Source organism: Lynx rufus, unplaced genomic scaffold, assembly GCF_022079265.1.
Source record: "Lynx rufus isolate CCGP_SWC_20201006 ecotype Redwood Valley unplaced genomic scaffold, mLynRuf1.p SCAF_5, whole genome shotgun sequence".
Lineage (NCBI taxonomy): Eukaryota > Metazoa > Chordata > Mammalia > Carnivora > Felidae > Lynx > Lynx rufus.
This window is the reverse complement of record NW_025814867.1, coordinates 5,372,495-5,388,098: the sequence shown is the minus strand read 5'-3', so window position 1 is coordinate 5,388,098 and position 15,604 is coordinate 5,372,495. Positions and strand designations below refer to the sequence as shown.

At 42.2% G+C, this 15,604-nt stretch overlaps 1 protein-coding gene across 3 annotated transcripts in view; it reads right to left on the bottom strand.

The window, feature by feature from the left end:
* GOLGA4 (golgin A4) overlaps positions 1 to 14,150 on the bottom strand; it is a 128,224-nt gene extending 114,074 nt beyond the window's left edge. For all 3 annotated transcript variants that reach the window (XM_047099019.1, XM_047099021.1, XM_047099020.1), the window contains exons 1-2: positions 13,859 to 14,150; positions 1,359 to 1,448 (exon numbers count right to left, since the gene is read on the bottom strand). In XM_047099019.1, the coding sequence (XP_046954975.1) occupies positions 1,359 to 1,448; positions 13,859 to 13,927 (159 nt within the window). In that variant the 5' untranslated portion in view covers positions 13,928 to 14,150. The remainder of the gene's footprint in view (positions 1 to 1,358; positions 1,449 to 13,858) is intronic.
* Positions 14,151 to 15,604: the final 1,454 nt, after the last annotated feature.

Sequence of the window (15,604 nt, the reverse complement as noted above, 5' to 3'; positions counted from 1 at the left end):
ATGTTGCACACCTGAAACTAATGTAACATTGTATGTCAAACATACTTCAATGAAAAAAAAAAGTATTTTTTAAAAGTAAAACAGGAAAATACCCTCAGGGTAAGAAAAGAATTCTTTAATAAGAAATAAAAACACTAGCCAGAAAATATGAATACACCAGAGCACATTAAATCTAAGAATTTCAATTCCTCAAAGGACACCATTAAGAGGGTAAAAGGGAAGCCACAGGGCAGAAGATACCTGCAAGGCATAAAGCCAATAAAAAAACTCCTATCCACGCTATATAAAAAAGAACTACAAATCAACAAAAGACAAACCAACAGAAAAATGAGCACATCAACAAGCACTTCACAAAAAAAGATATTGAATGGCCAATACACAGATGAAAAATGCTCAATGTTAATAGTCATCAATTAAAACTACAATAAGAGAACACTATACACCCACCAGAATGGCTGAGATTTTAAAGACTAGCAAGGATGTAGAGCAACACTAACTTTCAGAAGCTCCTGGTGGAAAGGTAAAGTTCTACAACTATTTTGAAAAACAACAGGCATTATCTTCTAGAGTGTCAAAACTATATATGCCTTTTGACCCAGTGTTCTACTCCTAGGTACACAGCAAATGACATGCTGTGTCATTTGGTACACAGGTATGTGTGTACCAGAAGAAAGGTACAACGATGTTCACAGCAGCATAATTTATAATAACCAAAAACTGTTAACAACCTATATGTTTATAATATTTACAACAGAAAGCATACTTAAGTGGTACTATAAAGAAAAGGACAGAAACAAATACCAAAAGATCAGGATGAGGGCAATCTTTTCAGGGGGAGAAAACAGTGCTATGACGCTGGCAATGTGCCTTTTCTTGACTTCAGTGGTGGTTACATGGGGTTTACTTCATAATAATTGACTGACCTGTGCACTTCTGTTTTACTCTCTTCTGTATCTGTATCACAGTTCACAGAAAGACAAAAAGTTGAAAAAATCTAATCTGAACTATGTTGCTGGCTGCAAGTCACATAGAATCAATTGTTACTACATAGTTTCCAATCAATAGCTCGAAAAAATAGAACTTTGCCCTGTATGTTGCTATGTTGAACAAATTATTATCAAATTATTATAAATCTCAAATATTAAAGGCAGAGTATATTATCCTCTCAAATTAAGATTCTCAAAGAAAACATACTTTACAAAAGCATAATTACTATTTACCAAAAAAGAGTAATTGCTACTAATAAAAATAATACCTAGCAATTAAATAATTGACCTGTCCAAGTAATGTAGTAGCCTACATTTTAGATTAATAAGCTTCTTGTAAGACGTTTATTTTAGAAGAAATTCCAAACTTACCTCTCTGTTGGGTGTACCTTCATCAAGTTGCTCTGTAAATGAAGATGCCCTGCTCCTGGTTCCTGTTGGTGTTGAAGAATTGGAGGGAGCCTAGATTAAAAGATTATTGCACGAATTAGAAAGACTTCATTGACTAGTAGGCTATGCACTGTGTAGTCCTTCTCTCAGTCCCCGCCCAAAGAACCCCAGGAAAGAAAGGCAAAAAACAAACACATGAAAAACAGAAAACGATACCTAAAACATAATTAACTAGAAGGCCTAGGCTGCCTACTCAGTCCTCGGTAGGACTCTGCCACCAACCAGAGCTATGATCTTAGCTATATGAACTTTTGGAGGGCTATGTGTCCTCACATATAAAATAAGGTTGTGAAGTTAACATAAGATGATAACATTAGGTGAAATTGAAACCAGTTGAGGAGTATATGAAACACTCTGTACTATTCAGGCAATTATCCTGTAAACCAAAATTATTCCAAAACTGAAAGTTCATTAAAAGCAATAAAGTTGCCCATTTAATCTTTAAAGTGATTTCCAGTTCTAATATTCAATACTGTCTAATGCACAGGAAAACATTTCTTTTTTTTAATGTTTCTTTCTTTGAGAGAGAGGGAGTGTGCATAAGCAGGGGAGGGGCACAGTGATGGGGAGAGAATCCTAAAGAGGCTCCCTGCTCAGCACACAGTCCAACACAGGGTTCGATCCCGCGACCCTGGGATCTTGACCTGAGCCGAAATCAAGAGTTGGACGTTTAACCAAAAGAGCCACCCAAGCGCCCCACAGGTAAACACTTATCTAGTCAAGGGCCTTGTTTTAAGTCTATCTTGCACACCACAGCTAGATCCTGAGATGCCAGTCCATTTAATTCTATAAAGGACAGCCTGGCTCCTATAATTCTCAGTACAAAAACCTTCAGGAGAAAGGGTCCAACCTTAAACTAGAGGGCTGAGGTCTATTCCAAGGTGAACTCAAAAGAGTCCTAAAAGTATAAAACCGAAACCTTAAGACCCTCCCTTACCCATAATAAATAGATCTGAACTCATCTAACATAGAACATCTAACACAGAAATCAGTCTTGATGTCTTACCCTTTTGTAGTCTGCATATGCATAGCTTTCCATAAATAAAAGGCATTTAATAAATATCTGTTAAATAAATGAGTGAATGAATGAACAAATGGAACCCTGATCTATCCTATAGGCACATACCATTACGGCTAGGCTGGAACAGAGAGGTCATTAGGGACAATGTTCACGCATACACATGCACGTATTTAGTTTACGATAAGTGTAACATTTCAAATTAAGATAGATGTTCCATAAACGGTATTGAGACAAATGGCCATGCAGATGAGAGCAGAGACACCAATCAGATGTTTCCTTCATACTTACCTATATTGAAGGTATTTTTTTCAGTTTTTATTTAAATTCCAGTTAGTTACATACAGTGTAATATTAGTTTCAGGTGTACAAAATAGTGATTCAGCACCTTCCATGTAACACCCTGTGCTCATCACAAGTGTACTCCTTAATCCCCATCACCTATCTAACCCATGATTTTTTAAAAACTGCAATATAAAAGAAGAGAGGAGAGTCTATTTCTGTAATCACTGAATGGGAAACAGATTTTTTATGTCAAAAGCAGAAATCAAAAGGATAATGTTAATTGGGACCAGGGCAGGGGGGGATGTCAACACAATAATGACAAAAATCTAATAACCTTTTTCATTTCTAAACAGCTCTTGTAAATTCATAAATTAGAACTCAGAAAGCTTACTAACCCAGGCTCCCTTTCACCTCGGGCAGGTGACCTGAGCTCCACCAATGAATACACCCATATGAAACTCTGAGTCATAAGTGAGGGATGTGAGGAAACAGGCATACAAATTTAAAGTTTATCGTCTGGTGAACGATGGAGACCAAGCTTCCTGCAGTTGTGCACAGGAGTGATTAATGCAGCTTCCCAGGTGCCTGGCAAGGGCTCCCGCAGACAGTAACCATCCAATCACTTGAAAAGTACGCCCCCACACAGTAAAGGTTTACAATTGTCATTACGTCTTTACGCTTTGGCTTCATGTGAGCCTAGTCAGTAACTGACAGCTGCATCAGCTCCCGATTAACTGGCCAAATCAAATGTGGAATTTACAAAGTTGAAGAACAGGTCATAAAACACACCGTCTTCAGAAAAGTTAGTCCCGCTTGGCAGGCTTGGCCTGATGGCTGGTAGGTCTTCCCCTGGAGTTGCAAGAGTAAGGATCGCAGACATCACATACGACTGTAAAATATCAAACATGCATAAAAACTAACTGTACTTGAGCATTTATCCGAAGGAAGGTCCTGGATCTTTAATGGGATATCCTCACTTCAAAATGTAAATGGGTTCAGGAATATCCGGGTGGCTCAGTCGGCTGAGTGCCTGACTCTTGACTTCGGCTCAGGTCACGATCTCACAGTTCACGAGTTTGAGACCCGCTTCAGGCCCTGCACTGACACTGCGGAGCCTGCTTGGGATTCTCTCTCACTCCCTCTCCCTCTCTTTCTACCCCTCCCCTGCTCGCTCGCTCGCTCGCTCTCAAAATAAATAAATAAACTAAAAAAAAAAAATCAAAATATCAATGGATTTAGATTCCTTCAAACTAAACTTGGTCCAATTAATTCTCATAGCCATGAGAAATCTAGATAGGTTTCTAAGCTACTTGTCACAATTAATATCTTTATTGCCCACCAATGGATTATTAACTAACCATAGGCCTCAATTTCAGTAAGAAAAATCTTTCAGTCACGGTGGTAGGCAGAATTCTAAGATGACCCCAAATGACCCTCACCCTGTGAGTATGATGAGATCACTCCCCTGATTATCTCACATTACATAGTAAAAGGAACTTCTACAGGCATGTTTAAAGCTACTAATCAGTAGTTTTTGAGTCAATCAAAAGATTAGCTGGATGGTCTAGCCTCATCACAAAAGCCCTTCAAAGAAGAGTCTAGAAGGCAGAGGCAGAAGGCAGAGAGATACACTCCTGCTATCCTAAAAGAAAGCAAGTGCCTATGAGGGCCAAGTGACATGGAGCTCCAGGTAGCCTCTAGGGGCTGAGTGGCCCCCTTCAATAGCCGGGAAGAAATAAGGACCTCAGTGCTACAACCACGGACGACTAAATTCTACTACAGGCACGTGAACATGGAAGAATACTCCAAGCTCCAGATAAGAACCCAGTCGGGTTAACACCCTGTGAGACTCTTAGTAGACAAGCCAGTCACCCATACCAGACTTCTGACCTACAGACTATGAAGTAACAACTGGGTTATTAGACGCTAAGATTGCAGTAATTTGTTATGCAACATTAGAAACATACACAATCACTTGTATAAGCCTTGGGAATAATAAGCCTTAACTGGCTTGTCCCTATGCCATGACTTTTCATTACCTATCAAGACTCTGCTCAGATGTCACCCTCTCTCCAGAAATGCCTTCCTATAGACACTACCACTCTACTAGGAGTACATGCCTCTCTACCTTATGGCACAGAGACTACATCTACCCTTCAAGGCAAATGCAACACTTGGCATAGCACCTAGAAGGCACTGTTAAATAAGTAAGTGCTCTGTAATTGTAAATCCTTTTTATTAAGGTAGGTTCCATGCCCAACGTGGGGCTTGAACTCACAACCCTCAGATCAAGAGTCACATGCTCTACCAACTGAGTCAACCAGGCACCCCAACAAATGCTTTTAAATACTGTTTCAGATTCTGTGTCTGTGTCTGTGCCTGTTTCGGATTCTGTGTCTCCCTCTCTCTCAGCCCCTCCCCCACTCGTACTCCGTCTCTCTCTCTCTCTCTCTCTCAAAAGTAAATAAAACCTTAACAAAAAATTTTTAATAAAAAAAAAAATCTGCTCAATCCACTGATTCCACAACCCTCTTCAACTGCTTTTACCATACCATGCCACACTTTGTAAGAAGAATGTATACAAACACAGCCACTAACTCTTAAATCTAGAGTACATCAAATATACTTATGTATTTTAGTTGTCTTGAAAAATAAAAATTAAAAAGCATTAACTCTAGGTTAAACAATATAATCTAAACACAACAAAAACACAAAGTTTGGATATTCATATTACTGAAAAGCTCTACATATTTTTTTAATTCTATTTATTTATTTTGAGAGACAGTGCGTACATGTGCACAAGAGAAAGAATCCCAAGCAGGCTCCCAGCTGCCGGTGCAGAGCCCAATGTGGGGCTTGAACTCACGAAACCGTGAGATCATGACCTGAGCCAAAGTCAAGACTCAGATGCTTAACTGATTGAACCACCCAGGTGCCCCTGAAAAGTTCTACATATACTCAAAACTATGATAACCAAAGTTTACTCACTGGGGGCTCTATTATCTGGGAGTTTTCATGGAAAGAATTGAGACAGCTGAATTGTTAGATTTACAAAAATACAGATATAAGTATAAATATAGATATCTATATAGAGTTATAGATCCAAAACAGTTAAACCTCATTGGTGCCTGAAAGGCTCTGGAGATACAATGAGGTTCAACCGTTTTGAATGTATAACTTTTTGAAATCAATTAACAAACTGTAGCTTTTAAAGACAAAAAGAAACTGAACATAATTTAACATTTTCCAGGTCAGTTGTCACTCACACAACTTGTATAAGTCTTCTCTACTCATTTTAGCCTACTACTAGTTTAGAAACTGGATAATTACACTTATTGGAATTCTAGACAAAATAAGCATGAGGAGGGGGCACCTGGGTGGCTCAGTCGGATGAGCATCCAACTTCGGCTCGGGTCCTGATCTCGCGGTTCGTGAGTTCAAGCCCCACATCGAGCTGTCTGCTGACAGCACGGAGCCTGCTTTGGATCCTCTGTCTCCCCCTCCCCACCCTTCCCTGGCTCCCATTCTCTCTCTTGAAAATAAACATTAAAAAAAATAAGAATAAGGAAGCTTTAAATGAAGGTTTTTTTAAAGCTTCCTTATGAATAACTCAGATTAGCTATGGAATATGAGGTCGGTGACATTAAAATTTTGGCTGCCTTTTGACTTATTTCATGGTTTAAGTTATGCCCCAAAGAGATGAGATGTTATTCCTACACAGCATAACAAAATCTGGCTTCCCTGCTCCCTCCCGCGCCCATGGATAATCAATATGGCAAGGGCACCACCACAGAATCCTTCTTATCACAGCCCTGGTGAAAGTCTCTTCCTAATCTATTTGACATTCCAACTCTATTGGAATGGCCAAAGTAACTTGGGAGTTAATTCTTCATATAAACCTTTATATCCTACTTACCAAAATTATCAGGGCTTTCACGTGTCCTTAATAAAGCACCTCCTGTATCCCAACATCTAAAACACTAGTGCCGTAAATGAATACTGCTGTTCATGTTATAAATGCTTACCTCTCAAAACAAGTCCTTTAATATAGTGAAACCCACCCACCCAAAAGTAATTTAAGGAAACTTGCAGTCAAACAGATGGCAGATGGACTATATGCTCATTCTTTCTCTGCCTCTTTCTACTTTCTACCTCTACCTACTTTCTCTACCTTGAAATTAAAAATTTTCAACCAAGTTTCAGAAGACTGGTATGAATGAAAGAATAGTAAAATAGTTAACACAGATGAGGACACTATAACCCCAAGGACCTACAGATGGGAAAGTGATGAGAAGCAAGCCTGTTTTCATCCTCATGACCATGAAAAGACTTAGGACTTAAAACAAAAAGTATAAATGCAAGATGGAAAGTGAAGAGAGAGAATCAAAAACAAAGATTGGTTGAAAGATCCTCAGGTCCCCGTCCTACCTTACAGATCCTCTAAAGAACCTGAGGTTTATTTTCAGGAGCTAATGAGGCTCCAAACTGGGTGAAACCAAGCATAGTAAGATAGGAGTGAAGGGCAAAGTATATGACTAACTTTGGAGGGATTAAGTGATACTATCCACAGTGAATTAGCCCTACTTCAGAAAGTTGGCAGCTTGGCTTAAAACCCCTCACCCTTTCTCTAAAATACACCATGCTTCTCTGGAGAAACCAAATGACCTCTTTAGAAAGAACTCTGGTTACCAGCATGAAGATCTTTCCCCCAACAGTAACTCAGCAGTGAGCCCCAGTGTGTCTATGCCATCACATGCCATTTCCAAAGAGTATCAGATTTTTAGTGCCTCACCCTTGATAGCCCAGAGCACTTAATAAAGTTTCCAAAGTAAAAAAGGGAGCCAAAAAAAAAAAAAACTAGAAAAAACAAACAATAGAGATTAAAAGAAAACTTCAAAACAAAAAAAATCACCATTATTCTCAGAGATATTAAAAATATTATATCTACATAACAAGAATAATGCTATGAAAAAGCAAAAGACAGTAAGAAACAGCCCTTAGAAATTTTAAAATAGCCAAATTAGTTAAAAATTCAATTGAGTTTGAAAGTTGAAGCAATCTCTCAAAAGTAGAGCAAAACAAAACAAAAATCCAAACACACACACACACACACACACACACACACAACAACAACAACAAAACCAAAAACGGAAAATAAAGGGTAAAAAAAAGTGAAAGAATCTATCCTGAAGGCACAAAAGCTACCAAACTGCAGCTGAAGAGAAAAGACAAAAAACAAAGGAGAGGGAATTATCAAAGCAATTACATCTAAAAGTTTCCAAGAAGGTAAGCGCAGGAGTCACAAACAATGCCCACCGAGTGTCCAGAACAAAGCATATAGAAATCCATTCAAAGGCATATTTACCATGAAACTTGAGACAAGATATAAAAGGACGATCCTAGAGCCTCCAGAAAGAAAAACAACAGCACAATGACAATGGACTTCTCAATAGCAACACTGCAAACAGAAAACAATGGGTCAATGCTCCCAAAATCATCGACCTTGGCGGGAAATCAGTAAATACGGTTTATAATGTACAAATCAACAAACCAGCCAAGCAACAAAATCTTTTTATTAGAAATATGAAGTTAAATATCTGGGCAAACAGAAAATATTGAGAACATGGAGAACAGGACTGCAGGGTTGGAGCAGACAATGGTTCTTTTTTGCATAATACCCTTTTAGTAGTACTCGACCTTTTAAAACCATACATTATTTTTGATAAAAATAAAAGCAAATGTTTACTTTAAAATTTAAATTAAATATCATAGGTAACACGTTCAATACAAAATACCCAACAAAATTTAAAAGCATGACTAAGAGATGATCTATTTCTCATCTTAAATCTCATCCAATAGTTGATAAGAAATAATAAGTGGACTGATACTCTCAACCCTTCAGACACTAGCTATTGTTAACAGCATATCTGAAGGCCAGTCACATGGTACATGCTAACTTAACCCCGGTGATTCTATAAAATAAGTAAGAGAGAAAAATCAGTAATACCTTTACAATCTAAGGAATATACACTTGTTGAGAATTTATAATTTAAAGTCAAATATTTCAGAATTCGAATTTATGTTTAAGTACATCATGGTGATTAGGTTTCTAGTATAAGAATGTAGACTGAATGCTATTGTTTACCTCCTCTCCCTCCCCAAAACTTACTGAAACAAAGGCTTAAAAAAAAAGTAGAAAAACAGATTAATGAAAACTCACGAACAAGACAGAGAACAGCAGCGAAAAGATAAAACAAAATTCTTAAGACTCGAAGGCAAAAGGATTCAGATTGGTTGAGAAATCAGGGCAAAGGTAGCTACAGCTCCAAATTTGCACAGAAGGCTAAAGAAGAGGCAGCAGCAACTTTTTCCAATAGGAAAAAAAAAAAATCATGAGTTTAAAGTACTAGAACGGGAAATTATTGTTCTCATTATTGCTCTCAGGGATTAATTAAGGGTTTGTGTAACAAACAGGTACTTGAGGTCAGCCTCCTCCAACCCAAACATTTACAGACCAAAGTAACTGCAAAATATAATAAGCAACCTACCTTGTAGGAGTTAGATCTTCAACAGTGGGGGCTGGTACCACAAAGCAGCAGGGTAACAACATACCCACGTTTGCCCAATGCAATCCCAGGCCCACCCAGTTCATGCCAGTTTCTGTTCCAAGATCATTATTAGTAGTGTCCCCTTTCACTCTCAAGAACATTAGCGTAATAAATTATACGGTCACCTTTCAAAGTAGGTAGACCCTCTTCGTTTAGGCTGGCAGAGGAGGCATTGTCTTACTTGCACAAGCACTCTCCACACAGGACAGAAGCACGTAAGAGCAGAGAAAACCCATGTCATCTATCAAAATAAATCACCCTCCAGGACTTCATAAGTATAAATGAACAAACAATAATCACAAGACATCTGTCTTTTAAAAAAAAAAAAAAAAAAAAAAAGCAAAACGAGATGATCAGTACAAATACAAGTGACCCAGAAAAATTAGATAAATCAAGAAACAGAACTTAGGGGTGCCTGGGAGAGCATCCAACTCTTAAATTTCAGCTCAGGTCTTGATCCCAGAGTTGCGAGTTCAAGCCCCGTGCTGGGCTCCGCGCTGGGTGTGGGACCTACTTAACCAAAAATAAATTAATTTTAAAAAAATAAAAATTTTTAACTTCATTTTTAATTGGTGATAAGGCTTCATCAGAGTTGATTAAATAATTACTTAAAATAATATCTGCAAGGAAGGATGCAAATACTCTTAATACCAACCAAACAGAAGCAACTGGGGAATATTAGAAGACTATCCTGCTTTTATTAAATGTTTTCAAACTCTTAAGGGACCCTACACTATATCACTATTACTACTGCTGAAAAATTTTACAAATATTGTAAAGAAAATGGTTCACCTATCCCACAATTACCTACGCCTACTAGCTCAATCTACTGGAAACATGCCTATCAGGCCACCTCACCTACGAAAAGCAAGCTGAGAACCAGGAAGTATGCACACAAAAGCCTCCAAAAACCTCAAAACAAATGTCTCAAAATTTGTGTTAATACACTAACGAACCCCTCAGGTACTTGCCCTTATTTAACGCAAAATTTTAGAAGCTTATGTGTCTTGATTCAAGCTGGAGACACTTGAAAAGCAGAAAAAAGAAAGACACAAGGCAGACAGCAAGGAAGGTAATAAAATTACAAAAGGCAGACCAAGAGCAAACAAACCTCTTTTTTTTTAATTTCTTTTTAATTTTTTTAAATTTATTTTTGAGACAGAGAGAGACAGAGCATGAGCAGGGGAGGGGCAGAGAGAGAGGGAGACACAGAATCCAAAGCAGGCGCCAGGCTCCGAACTGTCAGTACAGAGCCTGACGCGGGGCTCGAACTCACGGAGCATGAGATCATGACCTGAGCGGGAAGCTTACCCTACTGAGCCTCAGGCGCCCCAGGAGCAAACAAAACCTCTTGAGTGAATAAAAGGGAAATGCCTTTCACACCCTGTTAAATTCTTAAGGGCACGGTGCCTTCAACACAAAATAATTTATACTCAAAAATGATGAGGACGCCTGAGTGGCTCAGTTGGTTAAGCGTCAGACTTCAGCTGGGTCATGATCTCATGGTTCATTGGTTCAAGCCCCCACGTCGGGCTCTGTGCTAAAAGCTCAGAGCCTGGAGTCTGCTTTGGATTCTGTGTGTCTCTCTCTCTGTGTCCCTCCCCTCCCTGCTCTCTGTCTCTCAAAAGTAAATTAAAATGTTAAATTAAAAAAAGAATTTTTTAATGAAAAAATGATAATATACAAATTCAAGATCCTTTGCTTAAGCAAACAAGTATACGTATAATCTACTGCAAAATGATTGTCATCAAAAAAGTTTTTTGTTTTTAATTTACCCTTAAAAAAAAGAAACATGAGGGCGCCTGGGTGGCGCAGTCGGTTAAGCGTCCGACTTCAGCCAGGTCACGATCTCGCGGTCCGGGAGTTCGAGCCCCGCGTCGGGCTCTGGGCTGATGGCTCAGAGCCTGGAGCCTGTTTCCGATTCTGTGTCTCCCTCTCTCTCTGCCCCTCCCCCGTTCATGCTCTGTCTCTCTCTATCCCAAAAATAAATAAATGTTGAAAAAAAAAAAAAAAAGAAACATGAGATCTGAAAACAATAATCTAGAACTTCTCATCCTTAAAGGGTTCTTAACAGCTGAAGATCTGAGACCAGAACAGAATCAAGTTTCTATCAGTAGATGATCACTAACAGCTTAACTCTTTCGTTCCTGGAAAAATACACATATTATCAAAGAGGACTTTTAAAAATCTTGTATGCCCAAAGTGATTTTATTTGATCCAGATGTACTGTCTCACTTAATATGTTAGCTTATACCTAACTTTTTTACTATTCTAAAAACGATCTCTCTCGGTTAATGCACACAAGCAATTCATTTTCATGAAGAAAAACTAAACATTATTTATAAGAAAAATAATCTGGGGTACCCGGGTGGCTCGGTCGGTTGAGCATCTGACTCTCAGTTTCCACTCTGATCGTGATCCAAGGTTGTGGGATCGAGCCCTGCATCAGGCTCTGCATCCGGCTGTGGCCAGGCTCTGCACTGACTGTGGAGCCTGCTTCAGATTCTCTCTCTCCCTCTGCCCCTGCCCCCCTCACGCTCTTGCTCTCCCTCTCTAAAATAAAAATAACAATAATAATATCTCATGAGCACTTCCCTCTTAAACTATTTTCACTGCCTGCATATAAATATCCTTTATATACGTATTTTCCCCCACAAAACTGGGATCACACTTTACATGCTGCTTCTTAATCTGTCCTTTAACACAAATACCTTTGCACGTTAACTATTACTTTTCTGTGGGCTCTAACAATAGCTGTGTGACGTCAGGCAAGTTAGCCTCTTTGAACCTCACTCCTTCATCTATAAGGCTACCTACCTCGTTGGTTTACATAAGAATGAAATAAAAGAATCCACACAAAATACAAAGCAAAATGCCTCTCACGTAGTAAGAACCCAGTGAATATTGGCTTTTGTTAAGGCTGCGTAATAGCCGACTACCGAACACAGCCTATTAACCAATTTTCTATTTTTAGCCAGTTTTTACCTATTAAAACAGCACTGCGGTAAAAATCCATGAGGCCAAATCTTTTAACACATCCTAAACTTTCTCAGGATAAACTCCCAGCGATGCAATCTTGGATCAATGATAATTTACGCATTCCCAAACGTAAGTGCTTTACATCCACTAACCTGGTGCTTCCCCACATTCCTCCTCTCTACCTCACTTTTAAGTCTTTTGTTTCTTAAGAACCCTGTTTTGTAAAGTTAGAAAAGCTTGCAGTAAATGGCATGAACAGTAAGACACTTACTATTTGAATGTTATCACTATTTACATTTTACTCAGGAGAATGACCAAGCCTTCAGCGTCATGTTCCAATGTATTTCGGTCTTACTCTACATGAGCTTTAGCTTTTGAGAGGACAGCTTCGATTGATAGTTTCAGAATAAGCACCACGCAATAATCGATTTAATAATTGTTAATCGGTTGCTTCGCGGTTGTTAAAAAGCCGTGTAAGATAAATGCTGTATTTTTAAAACGTATTTTTAAATGTCTCCAAATGAATCAAAACTCAGCCTTTCTTACCAAAACTCTAAAATAGAGAGAGAGGAGGGCTCAGTCCGTTGAGACTGAGAAAAGCCGGGAAGCAATGCAGAAGAAGCCCTCAACTTTGCTCAAGAGACCGACTGCCGCAGGCACCAACACACACATCCTCATCGGAGTCTCGGAGACTGTTTCTTTAACTTAACAATGCTAACACGCCCCCTTTTTCCTAGAAACTGTCACTTCCTGAAGCCACGGCGTTCAAGAAAAAGGAACGGAGCACGGCTCTCGGCTCTCGGAGAAGCAGAACGCCCGGCTGGGGACAGGCACAACCCTGGCCTGGCCTCGGGACGCCTGCCCCTCCGCCCGCCCGGATCAACCAAGTTATGCGAAGTGACTAACTCGTGACAGCCTCGGGCTTTGGACGCGGGCCACACCGCCACCTCTTTCGGGTCCAACGCTCCAGCGAGCAGCCTGGCCCGGAACGGCCGGACCCTCAGCCCTCCCCTCCCCACGGTTTGGCACTGCACTCGCGTAACAGGTCAGGACTCTTGCGGGATCCTGGCCCTGGCACGCTCAATCCCCGGGCGGTGACGGGACAGGGAACTTGGGTGGGGAAGTCATCAGATACGACAAGGAACCCAAGTTTTCCCATCCTGCTCTCACGCCTGAGCTGGGGTCTCGGACGCGTGGGGGAACCTTCGGTACGGGTCAAAGGTCACGCAAGATCGGAGCCCTCGTCACGTATTCTCAGGCGAGGGTAGTTGCGTTGGGGGAAAACTAGAGGTCAGACGTCCCGAAGGATCCAGCCACCCCACCCACTCTCCTGAACGGAGTTTGAGGATGGGGGGATGGGGGGGGCGGGTCCCCGACACAGAAGACCCGGGCCGTCCTGGGCTCATTCCCAGTCCGGAGTTTGGGGGAGATCCTCAAGTTCCAGGTCAAGGGTCACGAAAGAACCCTCCCTTGCCCTGGCCCCCGAGCCAGTATCCAGGGGGGTCGGGAACTAGAGAGCGGCGCCATAGTACCTGAGTCGAGGCCAGCGCCTGCTGGAGCTGCTGCTCCTCGATGATCTTCTGCTTCAGCTTCCTGAACATGGCGCAGCGCGGGGTCCCGAGTGTGCGACCGGAGGGGCGAGCGTCCACGGAGACCCGGCCGCGGCGGGGACGGCGGCTTCTCTACACCAGGGACCGCGGGGGCCGGGCCTCGCCGCCCCCTCCTTGGGCTCGCAGGCGGATCGGGACACTCGGCCTGCGGGTGTCGGCGTCGCCGCCGCCGCGTCTCTTTCTTCTGGGTGCCACTGGTTGGCCTATGCCCCCCATCCAGCCCCGGCGGCGGCGGCGGCGGCGACAACGGCAGCAGGTGAACCGGAGGCCAAAGACGCCTGCGCGGCCTACGTGGAGCTCGCCGAGGGAGCTCTACGGAGCGCCGGAGGGGCCAAGCGCCAGGTCGCACCGGCACATGCGCGCTCTGGGCGTCGCTCTCGAACGCGGCGGCGGGGGGCCGGACGCCGCTCTCTGCCGTGCCGAAATTCGCGTCCCGCAGAGATGCCCTCGGGGCTGAGTCTGAGTGCTGCGCTGACGCGCTCCCGGGCTCCGCCACTGCGGAGCACAGCGGGGAGGGTGCCACTTCGGTGGAGGACGGCGGGCCGCACGGGCCCGCCGCGAAGAGCCGCGGGGGCGAGCGTCTGGGGAGGGAGAAAGGGGGTCGCCAGGGAACCCGCCTTGTGCTCTGAAGGACGGTGCGCTTTTGTTAAGTACTTGTGGTTAAGAATCTGCATCTTCAGTGCCTGGGACCCCTGCTGCTCCGCAGAAGGGCCCTCTTTCCTTCCCTGGACTCGCCCCGCGGTCAAGAAGCACCTGACCCGAGCCTCCCAGGGTCCAAACGTCTCAGGCCGATATTGGAAAATCTCAGTCGTTTGGACATCTGCCCTGATTTTTTTTTTATTTAACCGAAATTGTATACATTCACGTGTGCGTGCAAAAATCTTTATCATTCTAAGTGCCAGGATCTTCGGGGGTGTTAAAAGAATTCACATGGGGCGCCTGGGTGGCTCAGTCGGTTAAGCTTCCGACTTCAGCTCAGGTCGTAATCTCCCCGTTCGTGAGTTCGAGCCCCGTGTGGAGCTCTGTGCTGACAGCTCCGAGCCTGGAGCTGCCTCGGATTCTGTGTCTCCCTCTCTCTCTGCCCCTCCCCTGCTCACACTCTGTCTCTCTCTCTCTCTCAAAAATAAATAATAAACATTAAAAAAAAAATTTTTTTTTGAAGAATTCACAGCCGGTAGAATGCACAAATTTTTAAAGGGTCCAAGTTCACCCCTAGTATCTGCAATCATCCTAAAAGAGTTTAATGTGTATGTGCCTAATTCTTCCAACACCCGGAACTTAAGACCGTCTGTGAACTCTCAAATCCATCTCGGCAGCATGCTATACCAGATTGCTTCAGAACCTGAGAGGATATACGCCGATATTCACATTTTAGCTCATTTTATTTACTAACAAGTTCTTCTGTGAGATCCCATAGCACGATCCCTAAATGTGGGAGAGCCAGAGCAGGGTCTAGTGTGAGCACTGCATTGACAGCTGGGCTAAGTCCTCTCTTATCCCATAGTGAACACCTATGTATTTACCAAGAAAGTTGTATCACTGTGACCTTTGGGCGCGTAGTACAAGGTCAGATTCCTGAAGGCAGCAGAAAGGTCACGAGTGACACCCATGTGGTATATAAGACAACGGAGAATGAGGGAAAGTAACAAACTAGATAGCGCAAGCCCA